The sequence below is a fragment of the Parasteatoda tepidariorum genome, chromosome 3 (genome assembly GCF_982258835.1).
Source record: "Parasteatoda tepidariorum strain Cologne lab strain chromosome 3, Ptep-v5.0, whole genome shotgun sequence".
Classification (NCBI taxonomy): domain Eukaryota; kingdom Metazoa; phylum Arthropoda; class Arachnida; order Araneae; family Theridiidae; genus Parasteatoda; species Parasteatoda tepidariorum.
In genome coordinates this window covers 53,762,170-53,787,442 of record NC_141757.1, presented here as the reverse complement: position 1 = coordinate 53,787,442, position 25,273 = coordinate 53,762,170, and the positions used below count along the sequence as shown (strand labels likewise).

The following is a 25,273-nucleotide window of genomic DNA, read 5'->3' as shown; positions in this document are numbered from 1 at the left end:
TACATCATTATTTATTAAAAGTGAAAACTTTCTTTCTTCTTCTGCCAACACTACAGCCGATTGTCAGCCATGGCTGTCTCAAGAAGCTTTCTCTTTTTTATTTTATTAAAAACGTTCTACATTTTCACGATACTACTAAAAAAAAAAGAGAAACCGTACCTTAAGTACACCTCTTGTTCGTAAATTTTAAATTTCTAATAAAAAAATTGACACATAAAATAAGAGTTATGTATGATAGGTATCTGAATTGGGCACTATGTTTTGTTTTTCATCCGCAAAAGAACTAATTTTTTTCCCAATAAGTGCAGCTCCACTCAATTGATTTAATAAATTAAGGATTCAATTTCTCTTGTTTTTGCTTGATAACATCAAGTACTATTTGTTATTCTGTTACTTTCGAAATAACCCCCCGGGCTATCAGAACAGTGGTATTGAAAGCTGAATATATTAAATAGGGTGGAAAAGAAAAGCAAATACAAAATTTCTGATTCATTTCACGCTAAAACATTTAATGCCCCGAAGCTTCATTGCTGACAGAGACCTCATTTTCTCTAATTTTCTACGTGTTTTCTTTCTCTCTTTACTCAAAACAGAAGCATTTACGGCAGTTTTCTTCCCAACTTTCTGATGACAGTTGGCGCAGTTAAATGTATCCAAACAAAACACGTACTGGAAAACCTTAAAGTTTTACTGCCAACTCAGCTCCGCTCTCCGACGAGGAAGTCAAGATTTTTTTTCAAGCTTCTTCTTTTACCTCTAGTAGACACAACACCGCATCTTATTTATTTGCTGAATGCGTTTCTGACTCTCCATTTATCAATGATCCAAATATTGTGATTTTTTTTTTATAATTGTGACGGGATTTGTGCTTTTTTTGATTTATTTGTGGGAGTTTATTACCTGGATAGAGAATTTATAGGTCGAAGACATTGCTTTAGGTATTTCTCAAGAATAGTTTGAGAATGACGAAAAACCAATTTCTTACCGTGGTAAGTTTTCCTTTAATACATTCGAATGATAGTACTTAAATATTTTGGTTCGACTTTATAAAAATCACAGAATTTCAAACATATTGAAAAAAGCAAAAAAGCGAACCAATTGAACGTCAATTGTTTCTCGTCTCGAGTTAGTATAGTACAGCGATCTTTTTATTTTATGTATAACTATATATATTGAATTATTCTATTTCAATACTAGCTGTAGAAGTCAGCTGGTACGCTTTTTAAAATGTTCAAGTTTATTCAAATAAAAGTATCTCGAAGTCAAAAATCGTTGAAACAAGAAGCTAATCATTTTATAAGCAAAAAATGTCCTCAAGTTATTCTGGTACATGCATACGTATTTTTAATTTGATACATAGAGTTTAATTTGATGCACATAAACTTAGTAAATGTTAAACGATTGTAATGATATTATTACACATATTTTTCTATAGTACATATTTTTCTATTATATTATAGCTTGCTAATTATTAATAATAGGTAGTTTCATTTATGTAAACGAATCTGATAATCTGCCTGAAAAAATAAAAATTTAGTACATTTTTCATAAACTAGGACATCCCAATTTTTTTTTTACACAAATGTTATAAATTAATAAATACTGGAAGATTTTATGTTTCGTTTTTTTTATTTTAATGTCCTTTGTGGAGGGTGTAAGAACTAATAATTATGGTCTTCACAGAAATAACTTGATATGGAACAAATTAACCACTACTTTTACTTTTTTAAGCGATATTAGAGCAGATGTGGATTAAATCCTTTGTAACGCACTTCGTTTTTTACAAGACTCCTTAGAGTTTTCTTCAATGCGCATTAAAAGAAAAATAATTTCTTTTAAAAAGTTTCTATGTACTTATTTTGCAACATATCAACAAAAAAAAATTTTTATAATGCGTCACTCACTTCGACTGATGATTTTCCAGTTGCATTATTCTTTAAAGTTTCACCGAATTTTCTGCTGTATTCTCAACTACTGAGACTTTTTTTACCTCTCAAAGATCAATGTTTGTTTAACAATTATTTTTATTTACTCTACTCAGAGAGGAACAAAATATTACTATTTAGTATTCGCTTAATATTTAAGATTTGCAATTGAAGTGACTGTAGGGGTTTAATGCCTGTAAGAAATGTTTTAGTAAAAATTTTTAAACATCACGAAGCTGTTTACAAAATATCTTTTCCAAGGTAAAAACTGACCGAGACTTGATGGAGAAACTTAAACAAGTCCTTTATGCTGGAAAGTTAGTTTCAGGTTTTAAAAATGTCTCATAACATATTCTTCAAATAATTTCTAAAATTATAACTATTCATTTCATTAAGGCAGATATGTTATTTTAAGCGCAATCATTTCGCTACATTTCGGAAATTTTTAAAGCGAATCGAAAAAATTAACATTTATTTTTAAGACAAGTTTATCTAAAAGTAATTCTATACTGGCATGATAATAATTGATAATGATTTTTAGCAATTATTTTTTTTTCTTCATTTTTATTTTATTTATTAATAGTCGAAAAATGCTTGATGTAAGGTATGCAAATATTTATGTTATTCCAAACTATGGTACTTTGAAGTGACAAGATAAAAAAAATTATGCAAAGTCGGAAGAATAGTTTCTGAATAATAAAATGTTAAGAAACCTGTATTTTTAAATTTTCATTTCTCAAAAATTATTATATTGATTTCGTTACAATTTTTAATTTTGCTATTTACAATTAATGACTACTGAAACACTTTTCGACTTTTATAAAATGCAATAACAATAATAAATTACTATTAAAAAGTATTTTTATTGCAAGGGATTGTCTTTACGAGTGCGTGCAAAAATCCTTTGATTATCTTGAGTTTTTCGAGATAAAGCGAAATATACAAAAAAAGTGATGTTGACACCCTTTGTTGAAGACCGCTATCCATACTAAATTATAAGGATCATAGCTTCCAGATTGCGGCTAACCCAACCCCGTATTTTGATGGTGAAAAATCTAAATTCCCCACAAAAAAGTTACGTTTATATAGAAAAAGTACGCTGTTGTGTCATATTTTCAAACTCATCTCATAGGTAGAACTAATTAATTAGCCTATTTGAAGCCGATCCTGTGAACCATTAAGATTGCTTTTTAATTCATTAGAGTTCGATCATTAGAACAAAAGTTATTCAAGATGTCATAATTTTTTTTTTTGCTATCAGTAAAACGATTTAAATAGGTCTTATTAATTTTAATAGCATATGAAGTTAATTCGGGTCTTCACTTTTATTGATAAAGACGATATTTGTGTTGTTTTATGGATTACTTATTTAAGAAAGAAGCGTATTTTACTCCAAATTAATGATAACAAATAATGTAACAGAAATAACTGATTGAATCATTTTTTTAAAATTTCTATCTAAAAAATTAAAATGTGAACTTTAATTACTCAGAGTATTTAAAAAGTTTAATTTGAAGCATAAGAAACTGTTTTGATAAACAAGCATTTTTAATCATTTTTAAAATTTATTAGTTTTTTAAAATAACTAAAATGAATTAAAATTAACTAAAACCAATATATACTAAAAGCAAGATATAAAACAACAATATATAAAAACAACAATATATAAAACAACAATATATAAAACAACTATATACAAAATAATATATAAAACAATATAAACAATCATACTGTTCTATAATCAATCTCACAAAATATCGATGACTTAAAACAGCTATCTTTTGAAACAAAGATTTAATTTTTCTTAAGTAATTCTCACTAACTGTAAGATAATAGTTACAGACTTATATAGAATCCATTTATAAAATATCTATGTATCTATAATCTATAAAATGTATCTATAAAATGTATCTATAATATATAATACTATATATCTATAATAAGCTGATAGTGTAATCATAAATTCTATCAGTATTGTAAACTACAAAAATGCTTTGGAATTTTTTTTAACCATATAGAACCATATTTTTTTTTTCATATTTCATATTTTTTCATATTCATTCATATTTTTTTAACCATATTTTTTTAACCACTACTTAGTTTAATGCTTTTAAATAATATTTTTTTAATCTGAAATAAGCAAAATTTATATGAATATATTTCATAAAAGTAATGATGAAAATTACACCGTACCATGCACTTATTTAAAATCTGGCTATGATCATGCTACCTTGAGTAAAATTTCGAAGGAAATTCCCTTGTTTATATTATTAAGAATCATTTGTACTGTTAGATAAAGTGCATAAATGTGTTTTAAATCCATTCATTTGTTATAATTAGATGATTTTTTGCAAGTTTCTTTTAGTTAAAGTCTCTAATAAAATCTGGCTCAGATAATATTCCATCTTTTTTTTTCTTCTCAAATCGGTAACGTTTTTACAAAATTGCGTTTTATGCATTTTCGAGAATACATATTCTGATTTTATTACGTTTTTAGAATAAATATGATATTAATTGATGAAAAAGTATTTTTTGTTAGCTATCTCTTTACCTTCCTTCTAGTTATTGCGCTATTAAGTTTGAAGGTTTTCATAATATGCAGAAAAAAATAAACTAAATATTTTTTGAAATGGGGCTTTGAAAGTCAGTTTAAAACTCATATTAAATCAAATACTTTATAAATTAATATACTACTAATCCAATCATTTTTGCTGTGCAGCTCTGTTTAAACAGATGTGACTTATAATGTAAAAGTTTTTATAGTTACTTACGAAAGAAAAATTTGGAGGTGTAAGCTGTCTCTTACATAATTTTTTTTTGCATTTACTCAAATTTTTTTAAAAGAACTAGATTTCTTTCATCGTCACTTCAATTCAAGTGCTTAATTTCAATTAACGTAATTTAAATCCGAAAGATGCATTTCAACAGCACAATATCTTATGAGTAAGAATACAGTATTTTTAATATTGTATTTAATGCTCTTTTCGTTTTCTTGAAAATAAACGGAAGTTTCCAAACTCACTAAAATCATCAAACCCAACCATTTCCAAACTCACTTCGCACATCATTGATGCAAATCTATATAGTAAAAAATAATAATGTTTCACAATTTTGATTAAAAATTACTTAAACGATTTGATGAGTAATATGCCTTAAAATACTAATTTATCAATTTCTTAAAAAAAAAGTTTAACTATTTTTAAGGGGAATTTCTTAAAGAAAACAAACGAAATTTTAGCACATTTTTTTTAATAATTTTACTTAAAAATAAACTTTCATGTTGTATATATAGAAAAATAAAATAAATATTCATTAGGCGTGATTCAATGGTGGAAATATTTAGTTTCTGTGTTTACATAGTTCAGCTTAAATCGCCGTAAGTCTAAAATTGCCACACGGGGCTAAAAGAACATACACTTGAGTCATATTTTTGGCAAACGTTGAGGACTGGCGACAGATAATTTCGGGGTGCCATTAATCCTCAACTTCAAGTGTAGCGTCGAAAATAAAGTTCGCTTAAATACATATTTAAAAGGAAAAAAAAAACACAGAAGTTAAGCTTAACGAAGAATTTATTGCAACTAAAAAAAAAGAAGAAAAAAAGTAATTTTACAGAATTTAATCAATTTGTTAGTAGACAAGAAATATGCTTTTATATAAAGACATTAATGGTGTTTGTGTAAAAAATTTAAAACTTTATATTATTCTTTTTTGGGAAATCCTGTTTTATACTTTTACTTACTTATAAACTGATGACAAATTATAAAGTATTTTTGAAAACATCCGTAAAAACTCATCAAGTGAGTTATCAAATTAAGAGAAACCTGCTAATTGTGGCAGAAAACCGGAAATTTTATTTAGAAATACGAAACTTGAAAGAATATAAACTCATCAATGCGATAATTTTTTTAACAATTTAATCACTTGAGCTTAATTACTATGCTTTAATTACGTATTTTAATTTCTAGATATTGATATGTATTATTTTGATTTTTTGATGTTACATTTTTTCACATTTTAGTCATGATGCAAAATCTGAAACAGTAAAGAAATGTTTGGTCAAACTACGGTAAAAAGTACTGGCACTCCGAATGCAGCATCCATATCATCCCTTATACCGTAAAATCTATTTTTACCGCACAATTTTATACCGTAATTTTAGCACCATTACTTAACCACTTACAATGATTCAGTGATTTTAAAGTAAATATTACTCCAAACATTATGGTATATCAGAATTTTTGTAATGTTTTCCGTAATTTTTTTTACGGTAAAAATGGATTTTAAGGTAAGAAGCACATGTACCCTGACAGCCGGTACTTTTTACAGTAATTTGATCTCGAATTCTTTGCAGTGTAGATTTAAATAATAAGATATTTATTTCTCATAAAACATTCCCAAAGGTTACTTGAATCAAATTTCTAACATTTCTTACAATTTTTCTTTCAAATATTCAATTAATAATTCTGACCAACGAGAATAAAACCAATTATATTTTTACACAGACAATAGTTTTGTAAAACAGAAAGAAATATTAAAAAAAAAAATTTCAAGCATATGTTGTCTAACATATTGAACTCAGTGCATCAGGGGGATATTATTTGCGCATGTATTTTAAAATTGCTCTTCTAAAAACTAAATTCTAATTCTGAATTCATATAATTGAGGAAAGCTGTCCCAGTTTCATGCTAGCTTTCATTAAAGCCAGTTTTGACACCAAAAGTTGAGCAAATACGAAAATATAATTCAAAATGCGTGTCCTGTTGTCATAAAATTTTTCCTCATAAAATCAGGGTCGTCCTTCAAAAATGTTCAAACACCCTCCAGAAATTTTGATACCGGGTCGTTCACTTAGAACAATTCTTCCTTCCGAAATGTTTTAAGACAAAGTAAAAAATATTTTGTTAAAAATAATCAAGGATTTAAAAATCATACATTTAATTATTCGTTTAAATAATCGTAATGACTTTCTTTACAGATTTAATTCAAAGAAAAGATTTAGAGTTTATTTTAAAGTAAATTAAATAAGATAAAAGTTATAGAGCTGTGAAAACTCGATTTAAAGAATCGTTAAATCGCTGTTTAAACCTCAAATTCTTATGCAAACTAAAAAAGTAGCGAGTTAAATTTTTTACATAAATTATTATGTTAAACATTATTAGATAAATTTTTTAAAATAATGAAACTTTGAATATGAATTTGCATTTTTTCATGTATTAGAAAAAAGCAATTCAATTATATGTAATGATATTTTTCATGAATACGTTTCTAAAAAACTGAATACCTATATTTTTTCCCTTTTAAAGTTTTTCCTCACAAATGAACTATTAATTAAGAGCATTTTCACAATTTTAATTCTTACTCGTTGAAATATGAAACTTATGGAATTATCATTTTTCTAAAACAGCTTTTTTGTATTAATAAAATTCTATTTTTAAAAATTTAAATTTTAATTAAAATTACATTTTTGTCACTTTTTTGAAAGAATTAAATTGTTTTGTATTTCTAAAAATTATGGGGGAAATATTTTCATTATGGGGTTTTTTTAAGTTATTGAAATTTTATATTTTATATGTTGCCCACACATTGCTTTTTATTCGTTTCTTCACTGCGTTGCTCTGATTCATTCTTACTCTCTTTCTTTCATTAGTTCACTTTGCTGTTTTTATTCATTCACCGATTCCTATGAAGTGAATACGTAGCTTGATTTGCCTTTAGATAATGCTATAAAATACAATGCTATAAATAAAGCTGTATATTCAGCAACCTTTGATGACATACCAGAAACTGTACGAGCTGTGCAACGGTTTCAGAACAAGAACTCTGCAATGGTTTGGGCTCCAGTGTCAAAAAACGGATAATTTTATCTGAAATTCATCGATTAAGGGGTAAAAATCAATGCTGAATATTACAAAAAGGAAGCATTGGCTACACATTTATTGCCACATGCTGACAGATTGTATCCCAAAATCGGTTGGATATTTCAGCTAGATTCTGCACAGTAACACAGAGTCAAAACAGCACAGGCTTCGTTCCATGTCAATTTTTCGAAATTTATTAAGCCAGAAGTTTAACCCCCTTCTTCATCGGATCTAAATCCTTAAGACTATTGTGTTTGGGGGATTCTAAGGTCTATGGTTAATGCTAAGCAACACAGAAGTTTGGACAGTCTCAGAGCTTCTTGGTTGCGTGAATGGGAAAAATTACCTTTTAAAATTATTCGTTCCGGCAATTCCATTTATAGTGTTCATCATAAATGTGTATTTATCATTTTCCATTTCATATTTGTACAATAAAATTATTCAATATTTGTAACGGTATTTTTGTAGACTCCCTGTATACTTATATTTCTCTTATGTGGCACTATAAATTATGGATTTTTCTCGGTATTTTTTGATCTTTTGGCAACATAGTTTTTATTCATTTTGTTAGGTTGTCTTAAGTAATAATTTCGGTAGTGTTAAAAAATTAGTCAATACGTTAAGCATTTATTTAGTCTTTTTATTACGTTGTCTTAAATATTAATTTAAGTAGTGCGAAATAAATAGTTATACGTTAAGCATTTGTTTTTAGAATAATTTTGTATTTTTATAGCTGTAAAAATTTAGTTACGAAGTAGTTATTTAGATTTATTTTTGATTTATTTAGATTTATTCTTGATTTGAGAAATTTCAAATATAAACGGTACTCTGGTGCCGCATACTGTCATACTAATTATTGGTGACGGCGCTTGCTTTTTTCGAGTAATAGCGTTTGTATATTATACGATACTCAAGTTATGGCTCGAGAGGTGCGTGAGTAAGTGTTACAGCACATAATGATACATTGGGGATGAGTTTACTATCTTGTCTCACGACAGAGGTGGAAATTATTTTAATACTTTCGCAGCCTACTATGCTGAAATGTATATTACTGTAGTTTGTGTGATTTAATGGTTGCCGGGAAGATTTTAAACTATTACTAAAATTCAATGTATAAAGAACTTTGACAATATCGAGGAAATCTCTTGAAAATAGTTAAAATTGAAATCAAAGTACTTCCAGCGGACAACAGCTAGAGGGTAAAAAAATATTAATATATTGTTTAAAACTAATTAAGGTGTTAGGACTGTAGAATTGGAATATTTAAATATAGCTATGCCTTACATTCGGCTTGGTTACCATTTAAGATTATATGTTGTACAAGATAATTTTGAAAGGTGACCAAGCTGATCGGCAAAGGCGGCTAGTTTATGTTAATTCTTGCCACTAAAGAGAATTGTAAATAAAATTTTAAAATTTTACTGCGGCATAAATGTAAACTTAATTGCTGCAGAGCTTAAAGTTAAGATCTGTCTTATGCTATCACCTTTTTGGTAACGGCCCCAGGGTCGCTCACATATAACAATTCATTACCTTTGGAATGTTTTGAAATAAAGCAAGGGGCATTCGATAAAAAACAATCACCAGTTAAAGCGTGACTTCAAAATTTAAAAGAAAGGATGACACTAGTGGAGCTACCAATTTCCATCGGCGCCGATCAGGCTAGACTAAAATCAAAACAAACTGAATCTTAACTTTGATAATTACTTACGCTTTGAGAGATTTAAATTTTCTCACATTTCTGTCAACTTTGGCGCCATTATTCTATCGAAAATCAGCATTTAATATTACGTAAATGAGTGGTTTTATTGAAGTTTATATTGGTGTATAATGTAAGCTGTAAAACAACTTTTAGGATACGTGACCATTTCTATATCTCCTCTTTTTTATATCGTAGTTATTTATCAATAATAAATACCTTAATGTTTAATGATTTTTTAAACGATAGTTATTTTTACGAGTATTAGCACTTATATAAATTAAAAAAAAATTTTTTTTTGAGAAGTATGGCGACTTTCGATTCTAGTAGTGTTTTTCGCTATATAATTGTCTTTGGCGCAAAAAAAAAAAAAAAAAAAAAGAATATATTAATTTTGTCTGCTTTCCTAATATGAATATTTAAATACATAGGAAGCAGTATACGGATTCCATAACAATAATTATGATCAGGAATTAAACATGATGAATTAATGCATTTATTCCAACAAATATTTAAAAAATATTGTTGAGTAAAACCAAACAATTATCTTGAGTGGGTAAAATAAAATGGATGATTATAAGCTTAGAATCAAAATTAAAAGAATGAAATTTATTTCCTAAAAACACGTAATATTGATCATTTTTTACTATTCCATCGCACGAACCCTAGTTAATCATTGAATACTGTACTTATTGAGCTTAAAGATTCATCAGCTATATTTCGCTGATTTTATTTTATAACCGACGTTGAGTTACTGCCCCATTTTCCGGTTTAATACTCTCAATATTTCACACCGCTGCCTTGTAAGTTTGAATCCAACCCAGAATGGTGGCTTAGAGACGATAGAATTAGCCGATAGAATGAGGCTCTCCTTCGAATGAGGCGACCCAGGTTCAATTCCAGCTTTGGCTGGTCGATTCGGACTCTGCTCCCGGTTGACCTCAGTGATAGACGGATAATTGGTTAGAATCCCCTTATCTACCCATTAAATGTTTCCATGTTTTCCTCTTCATGTAACGCTAATGCGGATTAGTTCCATTAAAAAAAATTTCCACAAAGGCTGGTTTATATCAATGTTCCTAGCAATCCAGGGTATTCCCAATGTAATCCAGGAGTTCCCTTGTTTTCTGGATTGGGTTCAACACTACAAGGCCTGCGGATTTGATCATTGATAGTAGTAAACTCAGAATTGGGTCTGCTGTTTAACGCCAGTTATAAATTTGTTTTTTTAAAAAAGGAATTTCAGGATCAAGCATTAAAACAAAGCAGCCTTTGTGGATGAACTAACCTCCATCTGAGTTACAGAAAAAGGTAAATAACAAAATTCTCCTATGGTTAGCCCGATGACACCGGTATTCTAAGCTGTGATCCGTTTACCGCTGTAGGATATTTTAAGTTTTAAAAATGATAAAAGATAAATGAAAACTACTCACAGAAAAATTTGACATTTTACAATTAATAAACAAGGGCATCAACCAAGATATTTCTCATTATTATTGTTTCATTCTGTCAAATCTTTCTTTATCTTTAAGTTTTAAAATTGATAAAAGATAAATGAAAACTACTCCCAGAAAAATTTGATATTTTACAATTAATAAAAAAGTTCATCAACCAAGATATTTCTCATTATTAATTATTTCATTCTGTCCAATCTTTCTTGATTTTTAAAATTGATAAAAGATAAATGAAAACTTCTTCCGTAAAATTTTTATATTTTTCAATTCAAAATTAGTGAAGCTACGTAGAACTTTTTAAATATCATTTTTCCTTTCTGTCTCATCTTTCTTTGTTTTTAAAATTGATATAGAAGACAAATGAAAACTTCTTGCAGACAATTGTCATATTTTTCAATTTCTAATCAATTGAAGCTACATAGAACTCTCTTTTTATTATTGTTTCTTTCTGTTCCATCTTTTTTTATTTTTAAATTTTAAAATTGATAGAAGATAAATGAAAATTTCTTCCGTAAAATTTTTTTATTTTTCAATTCAAAATTAGTGAAGCTACGTAGAACTTTTTAAATATAATTTTACCTTTCTGTCCCATCTTTCTTTATTTTTAAAATTGATATAGAAGACAAATGAAAACTTCTTGCAGACAATTGTTATATTTTTCAATTTATAATCAATTGAAGCTACATAGAACTCTCTTTTTATTATTGTTTCTTTTTGTTCTATCTTTCTTTATTTTTAAATTTTAAAATTGATAGAAGATAAATGAAAACTTCTTCCGGAAAACTTTCCTAGTTTTAAACTTATAAATTGATATAGAAGATAATTAAAACTTCTTCCAGAAAATTTTCATATTTTTCAATTTATTAATAAGTGCAGATACGTATAACTTTCTTCTTATTATTGTTTCTTTCCCATCTTTCTTCATTTGTAGTTTTTAAAATTGATATAGAATATAAATAAAAATTTCTTTCGGAAAAATTTCCTATTTTTTAATTTGCTAACAAGTTTAGCTAAGTAGAACTTTCTCATTATTATTGTTTCTTTGCGTCCCATCTCTCTTTATACTTAATTTTTAAAATTGATAGCAGATAAGTGTAAACTTCTTTCATATTTGTAAATTTTATTATTATTATTTTTTTTAATGTAGATGTTTATCTTTATTATTGTTTTTTTCTGTTTCATCCTTCTCATTTTAAAACTATTATTTCAAGAGGCATTTTTTTTATTTATTACATGCTTGTATAGCACCTTATTAAACATATTATGTCATCTGTTAAAATCGTAAAAATAAATTGACTCATATTTAACTCAAAACATTCGCCTTTGTTTCTAAGTTTCTTCACAGGGAGATAAGATGTTCTTAAATGATTTTTTTTTTAATATCCTCGTGAAATGTCTTTGCCATTTTATTTGTCATAAGCAGTTTGTATCATAGCAAATATTTCAATAGCCTTCATTTCACAGTCACTCTATAAATTTACTATCAACTAAATTACATATTGTTCCATTGTTGTTGAATTTCTTACAAAATATCGGAATGTATTCATTGAATACGTCATTATTCGTGCACAAATGATATAGTAAAGTAATTTTTATGAGATAAAGTGAAACAATTTGTATTTCAAGCGCAGATTTTAAAGTGTATTCTGCTTAACGTGTTTATGTCAAGCATAAATACTTTGTTTATGTGTATAGGTTTATGTTAAATTTAACGTATGTTTAGAAAAATGAGTCATATAATTAATCATCTGAAAAATTTAGATTGCATGTAATAACATTTAAAAAATTTTATCATTGCTATCTTATTTATTTCATCGTAGGATAAAGTTGAAAAGATAATTTTGAGACTCCCAATACCTGTGGTTCCCAAATTGTGTTCCGCGAAACCCTAGACATCCGCAGAAGATTAACGGGGGTTCCAAGACAAATAAATTTTTTAAACCTGTTATGATTTCTAAACTGCGATTAAATTTATATTCAGTTAATAATCCAGTTATTATTTGACATTTCCGTTATTTTTTATGAAATTATTTAATTGAAATGCTCGTGAAAAAAATTTAGAGCTACATTTTTTTAATTACAATAAAATGAATGAATTATGAAAATAGTATCTACTTTGATGAAAACTTTTTGTAATATTTCGCATCGAATAAAAACAACCAAATTCAACAGAGAAGTATGTTCCTCTGATAACCATCCTTCTTTCATTTATTTTTGTCAATTTTCGTATTTATTTTAATGGTAACCATATTTCAGCTCATTTACTTACAGTTTATTTCGTGAACTAAAATCAAAATATTAACTAGACTAGACACCGCTCCAGACCTGTAAGTACAATGTCTGACATAAAATCCAGTTTTAAGACTATATTTATAAAATGATATGACGGAAAAATTTAATTTATTTTCTAAATGTTTTAAAAATAATTAATAAAATTTAGATCATTATATATTTTTAAAATAATTAATATTCTTTTGCTAATTAATATATTCTCAATAGCTAATGAAATTTATTCGTTAAGTCTCGGGGTTCTGCCAAAGAAGATCAATCATTTTAGAATCCCCAGACGAAAAAAAATTAGGAACCGCTGTCCTATACAGTCAACAGTTTGACAATAATTAGTTACAAACAAAAAATAATTACTTAAACAATTGTTCAAAATATTAATATTTAGTTATTCAATTATTTTAGACATTTTCTATTTTATGGAAATATTCCTATTTATGACATGTAAACCTTATGTAAATCGAAATACAGACTAAGACTATTACGCATTTGTTTTATCTCTTACACAAACTACATTAATAAAAATATTGAAATATATCATTAAACGAAGATTTATATTCCTCGAACCTATTATTTTACTTCACGGAATATTATAATCTTCATCCAAAAAATTCGCTTCAGTAGTCAAGGATAATGGGTTCAGAATGTTTACTTTTTGTGTACCTTTTCTTTGTATTACTATGTTTATTTTTTATTATTTTTGAAGCAGCAGGTTAACTGTTAAAACTAAGATACATACTAGCAAACACATGATGTAATCTGAGATTTACTGACTTCTGATATCATTAATGGTAGAGACAGGGCAGCGATTTTTTTCGACAGTTATTTTGTTCCTTTGTATTGGCAACAGCTATTAACTTTTAGAGATGGCGCGCCCTGATTGAGGAAGATTTATTACCTGCCAATAAGATGTTGTTAATGGCGTATTAGGTTGTCCAGACAAACTAGTTTGAACTTTCCATATTTTCATCAATTTTCGTATATATACCATGTCACGCTCATACAAGAATGAGATAATTATTGCACTTATTTTTGTAAACACATATTATACGTGCATGACAACAAGAGCATGCTTTCATCAGTAAATGAATACAAATGTTGGCATAAATTTGTTTTTAACTAATGTAATTATAGATTAAACTTTTGAGCTAGTGAATGATCTAGTAAATAATGGATACGAATGAAATTTTTTAAAAAAAGTACTAAGTCCTAATCGCTTTGAAATCAAGTACTTGAAAGTTTTAATTGGTAATGTGAGCAGATTTTTACCAGTCTTTTTAATTTTTATTTTAAACCTTCGGGTTTTAATGTAGAACTTATTTCCTTCTGTTGTTTTGTATAACTTATATGGTATTTTTTAATAAAATAGACAACATATTAAAGTTTTTTTTAGCTGTTTATTTCGGTGTTATCCAACTTTTATTGATTAACAGATTTTCTATAAATTTTGCATGCTAAAATTTTCTTTAAATTCTTTTTTCACCATCAAGTATTCGTGCGAATGACCTGGATTTGGATGCCTGAACTGTGTGTGTATGTTTGGATATCAAACACATGTAATTTTGTTAAGTTAACAGATCGAGACACGAACTTTAAATAAAGGGTGGAAATGGGATTCTTACTTAGATGAAAATAAACTCATTCAATAGAATATTGTTTTTAAAAAATATTCAACTAATTAAACTAAGCTAATTTTTTTAGTTATTTTTAATTATTACATACAATTTCAATTTTCAGCATTTTATGCGCGAAGTAGGATATTTTTATAGTGTACTAGCTAAATCTTCACACGGGGTAAAAAGAGTGAACTATCAATATACACCGAAGAGCCATTGCATTATGACCACCCTGCTAATAACAAGTAGGACCACCTTTAGCCCTCAAAACTGCTAGCACCCGCCGTGGCATTGTTTCCACAAGGTGCCGATAGGTAGTCTGAGGTATCTGGTACCAAGCGCTCTCCAACTGGTCCTGCAATTCCCTCACATTGCGAGGGGGTAGCGTGGCAGCACGAATTTGGTTTTCCAAGTAGGACCACAAATGCTCTATTGGATTAAGTTCAGGTGAATTTGGGGGCCAAGACATGACTTGAAAGTCACTGGAATGTTCCTCGACGATTCGACCCTTATGACATGGTGCATTATCCTGTTGGTAAACACCATCCCCCGCAGGAAAAACTGTTGCCATGAATGAGTGAACCTGGTCTGCAACTATGTTCAAGTAGCACAGACGTCAGGGATTGTTCTATGAGGATTATGGGTCCTAATGTGCCACATGAAAACATTGTTCCTGGGCGATAAACCATGAAAACCTGGGCGAGCTCATTGTTATAGATGGAGGATGGTCATAATGTAATGGCTCTTCGGTGTATTAGTATTGAACAATACTATGAAATCATGCGCAAAACTGAAAGACACACACCAACAACATGAATAAAGCTGAAACAATTACATTTTATATGGATATATTATGGAATTACATTTTATATTGAAATATTAGCAATTTACAAAATTTTATATTATACAATATGAAAAATATTAACCGCAATCTGGGAAATATGGTCCCAATATTTTGACAGGAGAGTGATCAGAAGCGTATTTTAGAGAACTTTTTACCTTTGAAGCGAATTGAAGCATTTTTTCTCACGCTTATAAAAATCATTTATTCAAAGATAATTCCACACTAAAATTTTTTTTTTACTATTTATTTTTTTTATTATTTTTTAATAATCGTGGAAAAAATTTTGAGTTGTAAGGTTTAAAAATTTTGGTACTATTTTAAAGAATGTAATTTTTACAGCTAAATACAAAATTTGACCAAAATCGGTTGAATAGTTCTTGTTAAATCAAATTTTAAAAAAGAGAAATACTTAAAATTCGATTTCTCAGACCAATTCAACCAACCGATTTTGTTCAAATGTTGTGTTTTGCCATTTAAAGTCGAATTCTATAAAATGTTATAAAAATCTGCAGACCTTACAATTCAAAATTTTTCAGACTGTTATCAAAAATGTCTTAAAAAATTATAAATAGTTATTAAAAATTTTTTTTTGTATGGAATTATCTTTGGTTATAGTTCTTTCAGAATTATTAAGGTTAGTTCCTCCAAAACGCCTTCCACGAAGGTTAGTTTGCCCCAATGCTTGATCCAGAATCTCTTTTATCATCTGAGTTTGGTTCAACCCTACAAGACTACGGAGTTGAACATTGAGAGTCATAAACCAAAAAATGGGTTTATAATTTAATGCCGCTGTTATCAAATAAAATCAGTGAAATGTAGCTGATGAATCTTTAATCTCTATAAGTACAAAATTTAATGATTAGCTACGATTTGTGTGATGAAATAATAAATGAAGATTAATATTCTATGTTTGCAGGAAGCAAATTTTTATTTCGATTCGAGGCTCATGTTCATCAATTTTATTTTACTCCTTCAAAATAATTAGTATTTGATTTTATTCAACAATATTCTTTAAATATTTGATGGAATAAATGCGCAAATTTATCATGCTTGATGTCTGATCCAAATTATTATATTATGAAATCAGTATACTCAATTACTCTGTACTGCGAATCTGTATAACCTGCATACTGTGAATCTGTATCTGTATATCTGTATATCATCTGTATATAGTGAATATAAATACTAAAATACATGCTACTTTTATGTATTTAAATATTCACGTTCGTCGAGAAAAGAAAATTAACGTCTTCCCTTTTTTATGCCAGATACAATTATATAACGAAAAAAATGGCGTGAATCGAAGGTTGCCATTACCTCTTTCAATAATTATTATTTTTTTTGCTATGTGTATGTTTTTATGACTGATTTTGCAACTTTTAATGTCGTTTGCACTAATTAATTACCTCCTCTAACCTCTAAGTTTCAGTCCTATTATATCAATATCCGATCATTAAATCTAAAAATTATTTAGGATAGTTCATTTTTTTCCGCATTGTTGTCATAAATGTTAATATTCACCTTACTGTTCCTTTGAACTATATATTTGATACTATGATACTACCTCTACATTTCTTCTTCTTCTTAATGAGTGATACCATGATAATTCAAGTGGAAAACATAATTTTCAAAATTTTCATTATCGCCGACCAGTCTGTGTAAGGGGCAGGGAACTGTCCTTGCACCAGAAAGGTTCTGGGTTCGAATCCCGGGCAAGGCATGGATGTTTCTTTCCCTCTATCTGTGTTCTATGTCCTTTCTCCTTTGTGTGTGAATGTGTGAATGTGACCCGCCCTATAAACGGGTCGTGGTAGTGTGACGTGGGCGACGCTGTTCCACCGCCGTGGCTTCGCCACAGGTGCCCACTGGGTAACGAAAAGAGAATTAGCAGTTCTGGCACTTTCTGTGGCCAATGGACAATAGCTCCAAGTGCCCGCCATTAAAAAAAAAAAAATTTCATTATCAAGTATGCAAAAATATTAAGAATATAGAATAAGATACTATAATAATAAGATGCTATGGAAGTCCTAGTTACAAAAAATTTAAAAATGATTTTTTTTTTAAAAAGGAGCAAACAATTTACATTTTAAAATAGCAAAAAGTGCATAAATTGATATCGAGATAATTAAATATTCAGCTTCATTTATATTTCAACAAAAAGTGTGATCTATAAAGAAGAAGTTTTTACTTATGCTAACCTAACTCTTTCTTCTTTCCTTCAAATAATTTAATAACGAAAGTGCAATTAACTCGCAACGTAATTATTTTAGTTCGATTAGAGTTATAAATTGGAGAAAAATCACTGAAGTCATTATCATCAATCTATTACCATTTTTAAACAATGGAAAACAAAGTCATATACATTTAATTCCAACAATAGTCTTAATGTTAATTTCATGAGAACCGTCTTCATGATCTTTAGCTGTGGAGTGGGTAGTCTGAGAACGTTTTAAATCAGACAGTAACGACCTCCATGCTTTCCAATTTGATAAACTTCAATTTTTGTTTTGCTTTCACATCATAAGAGTCTAGATTTATTCTAATCATAATTTTATTTTATTTTATAACCTGCGTTGAACAGTCGACCCAATTCTAAGTTTACGCCTATCAATTTTCAACTCCGTAGCCCTGTAATTTTAAACCCAACCCAGACGACAAGGAAACTTTTGGATCAAGCATTGGATCAATCTAGCCGTCGTTTAGGACTTTTTGATATAGCTAAACCGCATGTGCGTGATACCAAGAGGAAAACCATGAGGACCTCCCATGGTTAACACGACGGCAAAGGGATTCTAACTTATGATCCGTCTACTACTAAAGATATTTTAAGTCAAAATTGTGGTCAGTGCGAGCCGGGAGCAGGAGTGAGTATGAACCGGAGCCACCGCTGAGATTCGAACCTGGGGTACCTCATTCGGAGGAAAACGCTTTATCTCCTGAGTCACAGCGGATCAAATAATCATAATTTTATTTCATAACCGTTGTTGAATAGCTGGCCCAATTTAGGGTTTACGACTAATAATGTTCAATGCCGTAGTTTGTAGTTTTGAACACCGAGGGTTTCACTGGACAATCAAACTAGTCTTGATGTTTTAATAACCGCCTTTCTCAATAGTGATTCGTAACATTTTGTTTTTTCATCTTACTTCCATATTACATTGTAAACCGCTATGTGTATGCTTTTTTTTACCTTAATTTTGACAATGATTCGTAAAGTGGGTGGGGTTTATAAGGCACTTTGAAAATCTATATCCCTTATATTTCTTCAACAAATCTACTAATGTCTACAATACATCTTACTAATAAATTAAAATACATATTCTTTTATAGAAAATTACAAGAGAGCTGTCTTACTGGTATTCGCATCAATCCTAATGTAATTTTACCATAGATACTATCTAACTTAAGGCGACTGCCCACCTTGAAATGAGTGATTTCGTACAAAAAATCGATTTTCTGTTTATTACATTTTTAAAAAGTATGAACTTTCAAGATTCCAAAAATGTTTTACTTTTAATTTTCTGATAATTATTTGTAAAGTTATAGCCGATTTAAAAACCGGAAGTCACATTCTGAAAAACCGGAAGTGAATAAAAAATGACGGAATTTAATGTAAACAAAGCTGTTATGCGTTGGTTTTTTGTTTTCCTTTCAGTGAAAAGCCATAAAATAATATTAATAACAATTATAAATGTATTGAAATGCATCTGGCAATTTTTTATTAATGATTTTTCTTAAAGAAATATGATTTGAATGGCAACTGCTATGATGTTTACATATTTTGTTTTCTGATTGATTCCCGCGCTTTACATTCCGTTCTTGAACAAGATTCGAGTTATATTTTGAAATTTTTCCGATAGAATTTGATATTTTTTTAGTTATTTTTAATTTTCTTCAAAAATCTTTTCTTTCTTTTTTCAAAAATCTTCGTAAAATGTTATTTTAAATATTGTGTTTTTAAGCATAATATTGCATATATTTTCAATTTTTTTATATAAATTTTATACTTTTAGTTCAAAGCACAAAATAGAGCAAAATTAGTATGTAGTATAAAGGAAATATGTTTTATTGGTTATAATTTTGTGTAATGGTGTATTACACAAACATATAATGTACTAATTTCATACTCAAATTTTTAAAATATTTAATTATGTATTGATATGAAATTGCACTTTTATTGTTTTTTATATCTAACTCAAGCTATGCAATGTTATTATCACCTGTATTTCTAAAGTAATTAAATCTAAAATGACAAAAAATAAACAGATGTTTACTAATAGTAAATCGAGCATTTGTACGGAGATTTTCAACTTATTGAAAAAAGGATCAGGAAAAAAAGAATATTCAGTGAAAAGTTCAATTTAAACAAGTATAGAGTATATAAGGGTTTGGTATATCTTTTTGGATAGTTTAATGTTTGTATGATTAATGTAATTTACTTTTACTGTACAAATAAATCTTAAAATGTGTTTTCTGGAAAACTGAATTTTTCCGTTTTTCGATTCCCGCTGGACCTTATTTCTCAAAAACTATTAGGAATTTTATGATTAAATTTTGTAACACTGTTATAAATAATATTATCTGTGTTCTGAACTAGAACTAAAATTCTATTTCAATATTTGATTATTTTATGGCTAAGTAAATCAAAAAATCTTAAAAAATATTTCGTTATTTTGCTGTTTTTCTACGTAATTGGGCATATTTCACCAAATTTTTGATATTTTGATTAACTTTTAGTTCAGAACACAGAAAAGGGTTAGAATAATATATATTCCAAAGGAAATTGTATTTTATTACGTAGAACTAAGTTGAGGGTGTCCAGCGTTACTCTTAAAAATCACTAATTTTTGACCTAATTTCAACAAAATTTTACAAACTACAAAATATATTGTTTTAATTTTTCTTATTTGTGTCATTTTTTATCCCATTTTATATAACTAAGCATAAAAGTTTTTAAAAATTTATTTTTTTTAAAAAAAGTTCACCGAACGTGGGCAGTCGCCTTAAATTTTTATGAAATATTTAATTTTCAGTTTAATTATGTCTGGAAACTTTTGTTTACTTCTTTAGCAAACTTTTCAGCAAGATTTTATGTATAGCTTTGTGAAACCTGTTTTCCTATTTAGTATTAATTTTATTTTATTTTAATTATCATTTTTTTTAAATCTGGAAATATTTTATTTTTTAAAATTTGGTTTTTTCTTTTATTTAGTAAATAAAATATATAACTATGGGAAAAAATTCTTCGAATGCGAATTAAATGTGACAAAAACTTTAAATTTCGTTGAAGACACCTGTTTGCAACTAAGTATACTGATAGTTTTTCAGAGTCGACAACTTCGTATTTAAACAAAAATCTACATGTTGATACTCTGGACAACTGCCAAACAGACACTAGTAAATCAAACTTCTGATATATTCTTCATTAAATTGCATATTTTCAGTTTACGTAAGAAATATTTAAAAAATTTCACTTTTTTAATTAATAATTTAAAGAAAATTATGCCTGTTCACTGAATACATCGAATATTTATTTCAGACTAAAGAATTTTTAGAAATAAAATGCTTCTAATATATAATACATAGAAAATGTCTTTTCTGAAAAGTAACATCGAGTTAATTCGGAAAGCTCAACTCGACAACCCATAAAATAAATTTCTATAACTAATAATTTATAGAAAATCAAAGTCTACCATCGCAAAGCATTAATAATCAGTAAAATAAATATTAATTCTAAAATTATACTGTATCAGATATTTTCTTTATTAATTCGTTTTACTGAGAGCGGAATATTGCAGTTGAAATTTCGACCAATTTTAGACAAGATAAAGCACTTAATTTTAACCAGAGCTCTGTGCTTCTTCATGTTATTGCAATTCTATTTCATTTCGTGACTCTTATAAGCAGAAGTTTTTTTATAACCATCGTTGAACAGCCGACCCTATTTTCAGTTTACAACTACCAATGTTCAACTCCGTAGCCTTGTAATTTCGAACCCAGTCCAGAAGACAAGAGAACTCCTGGATCAAGTATTGGGAGAAATTTGCCTTCCGTGAAGAACTTTTTAATGGAACTAACCCGCAATTACATTACTTGGAGAGGGACAATACGAAAACCTCCCACGGCTAGCCTGATGGCTAGGGGACTCAAATCCATGAATCCGTCTACTGTTGAGGATATTTTAAGTCATCACTGTGGTTGGTGTGAGCCGGGAGCGTAATTCGTATTGATCAGCCATCGCTGGGTTTCGGACCCGTTTCACCTCATTATGAAACGAGTGCTCTATCCTCTAAGCTACCACAGCTCTAGCTCTGTTACAAATTAGTTTGCTAAATTGGCTCTTTTTTTCTATTTGTATCTCTTTCTAGTGGATGTTTTTGAAGTTTTTCTCTCCAAAACAAAGGTTGACTATACACTGTAAAAACTGCAATGTATATGTTACTTTACTGTGTCGACATTCTCTAGATTTCAGCCATTCACGGTAATATATACATTTGCTGTAATATCTCGGTATTAGAAAACTCAAAAAATTGTGTGACAGAATACTTTATTTCAAGCTAACATCAAATAGAGCATTGATACATACTTTAAAAGGATATTTAAATCTAAACAATGGTGAAAAATGTTTACATGAAGCTCACATACATTTAAACTATTCATGAATTGGTTTTGATTTCTAAAACGCCAATTTTGACTACGATGGATAGATTGTTTATCATCATTCCGTATTCTACTCAGGAACTGGCTTATAATTAAGAAGTTAAAAGTTTCGTCACATCTTCATCTAAATAAATCTGGAGTTTCTTGTGTCATTCAAATTCAAATACAAAGTTTACGTCCACATTTCTCAGAATGAGTATTGTAGTATTTATCTCTATATATAATATTTGTTTCGGGGGTTGCGAATTTGCAAAATTAATTTATAGATTCTCATTTAGAAGTTTAAATAATAGTAGCGTTTTTATCTGAAATTGGATAGACTAATATATAAAAAATATAAAGTAATATAAAATTGGTTCAAATATCTGACTTTTTTGAAATTCAATTTCTCAGGAACAATTGAACCGATTTTGCTCAAATTTTGTAATTTGCCATGTAAAATTATGTTCTTTAAAATGATGTATGAAATTGCGTACCTTACAATTCGAAATTTTTTGATCATTACTAAATAAAGTAATAAAAAATAATAAATATTTAATAAAAATTATTTTTTTGCAGGTAACCATCTTTAAACAAACGAATTTTATAATTGTGTGCAAAAATTTTAAATAACTTAAAAGGTTTACGAGATATAGCGAAACTCGCAAAAGGTAAAATTAACATTAAGGGGTCAAAATTTTGGACCGCTCTCCTGACCAAACTATTGGACTTTTTTTCCCAGATTGCGGCTATCCGCTATATTTTGGGGATCAAAAATCATGATCAGTCCGAAAAAAAAGGGCATGTTTAGAAAGTAAGTTATTGTGTCAGATTTCGTAACTTACGTCTGCACTTATTAATTAGGATATTTGAGTTCACCCCCTCGAACTGTTAAGATTGAGTCTTAGAACGTGAAGATCCGATCATTAGATTATAAGTTATTCAGAGTGGTCCATTTTTTTTCTGCGCACTGTACATAATAAATGGAAAATTTATAAGTTACGCTTATTATTTTATTACTGTTATAAGTTACGATTATACGCAATATTTCATTTCTTGCTTTTTCGTACAAAACTGGAAAAAAGTTGTTGTTTTTAATTTCTTTAAAATGATGATTATTTTATTTTAGTTTCACTTTAAAATTAAATATTCAAAACTTGAGATTTCGCAGCTAGATATATTTATTCGGAGTTACTAAAATGTGCATTGTGTGAATGAAAATTACTCGAATTTTGCCCTTTCGTAGTTGATTTTTATACTTTCATTTTGTATTTCTTACTGCGTTATATTTTATAGGAATATTTATGTAAATATGTCGCGTAAAATACATAAATAATTAAAAACAAAAAATTATTACATAAAAATAAAATATACTCCATTACCGTAAGTAGCCGAAATTTGTTTTCACGTGAAATTTGTATAGGAGGGGAAAAACGAAGTGTTTAGGAGCACATATATATGTTTAATATATACGTTTTTCACGTATATATGTTTTTACAACGGTGGTTAGAAAAGATTTTATTTCGACTGACTATTTACTGCAACTTTAAGTTTAGTTTTACTGATTTTTTTAAGTTAGGCTGGCAGTTTTCAAAACTGCATCATAGAAAAAACAGTAAAAAAACATTCTTGCTGTGAAGAGACGTAATTTTTCTCCCAGAGTTCCTTGCTTTAGTTCAAAAATTTTACGATAGATTGCACTATAAGAACTACCGTTTCTTCCTTTGTGTTTTGTTGTATAAAAAATTTACTTATTGCGTTTTTCATTCATTGAAAGGTTTCGAAAATTGAATTGTAATTTTCAGTTGTTTTTCTTTAGTTTACTAATTAAAGCTCCACCTGTTGAAAATTTCTTGAACTAAAAACAGTAACTCTGAAAGGGAAAATTTATACTCTGTCACATTAACTCACTACAAGATTTCTCTTTAGCATTAATCGTACTTGTTATAAGTTTTTAAAGATCTTGAGTCTAACATAGGACATCCTACACGTGATGTTAAAATAGTAAGTAATCTAATTTCACGAGTAGTCTTAAGACCATATCAGTGAATGATAAAATTAATAAATTAATGAATAAATTTCGCGAATCAACGCGTCAACGGACCAAGGAATAAGCCACTGAACTAATCCGTAAATTAAATAGTCTGTTAATCAATTAAAGAACAAATTAGTGAATCAATAAATCAGTGCAACACTAAACTAACGAGCTAACTTACGATAAGAAAACTAACGAATCAGTGATTGTTCAATTTGCTATATCACTTATTGATTGATTTACTAGTTCATAGTAGTAGCTAGTTCTAGTAGTTGAAACTATAAGTAACATAGAAGCTAGTTCAAAACAGTGTCTCGAGTTAATACTTACATTTATTGATTAGCTGACTTTTCTGTTGGTCCATCGATTTTATTCATTGATTCTATACATTGATTCTGAAACACACAGATTTCTTAATTCGCTCATTTAATAAATTAAAAATATATTAACTTATATATTGATTCGCTAATTCATCAATTAGCTTGTACATTGATTCTCTTTCTTATCGATTCATTCAATCACTTTTTCTCTCTCATTTATTTCGCTTATTCGTTTTGTTTCACAAATAGAAATCAATTTTCTATTTATTTTGGCTACTTACTCTTACATATGCGGTAAGAATGCGGTAAGATCTAGTATAAAACTACAGTAAACAACTGAAACGAAAATCGAATCTTTCGTAACTGTCGTATAAGGATTTCAACGTTCAAATGCTTGTTAACATTAAAAAGTTATACTAATTACACATGAAAACGAATTTCAACTATTTGCAATATCAAATATAACATAAATATTGATAATTCTCGTTTTTACTGGTAACTTTAAGCATAAAAACGGATTTCGTCTACTTTCAGCGTTAAATAGAACATAAATATCAATTATATTATAAACGATACTTTACTGCCTGTAATAAA

At 28.4% G+C, this 25,273-nt stretch overlaps 1 protein-coding gene across 1 annotated transcript in view; it reads left to right on the top strand.

Moving 5' to 3' along the window:
* Positions 1 to 589: 589 nt before the first annotated feature.
* LOC107446082 (sodium- and chloride-dependent glycine transporter 1) overlaps positions 590 to 25,273 on the top strand; it is a 141,008-nt gene continuing 116,324 nt past the window's right edge. Inside the window, exon 1 of the mRNA XM_043051571.3 lies at positions 590 to 989. Coding sequence (XP_042907505.1) covers positions 963 to 989 — 27 coding nt within the window. The 5' untranslated portion in view covers positions 590 to 962. The remainder of the gene's footprint in view (positions 990 to 25,273) is intronic.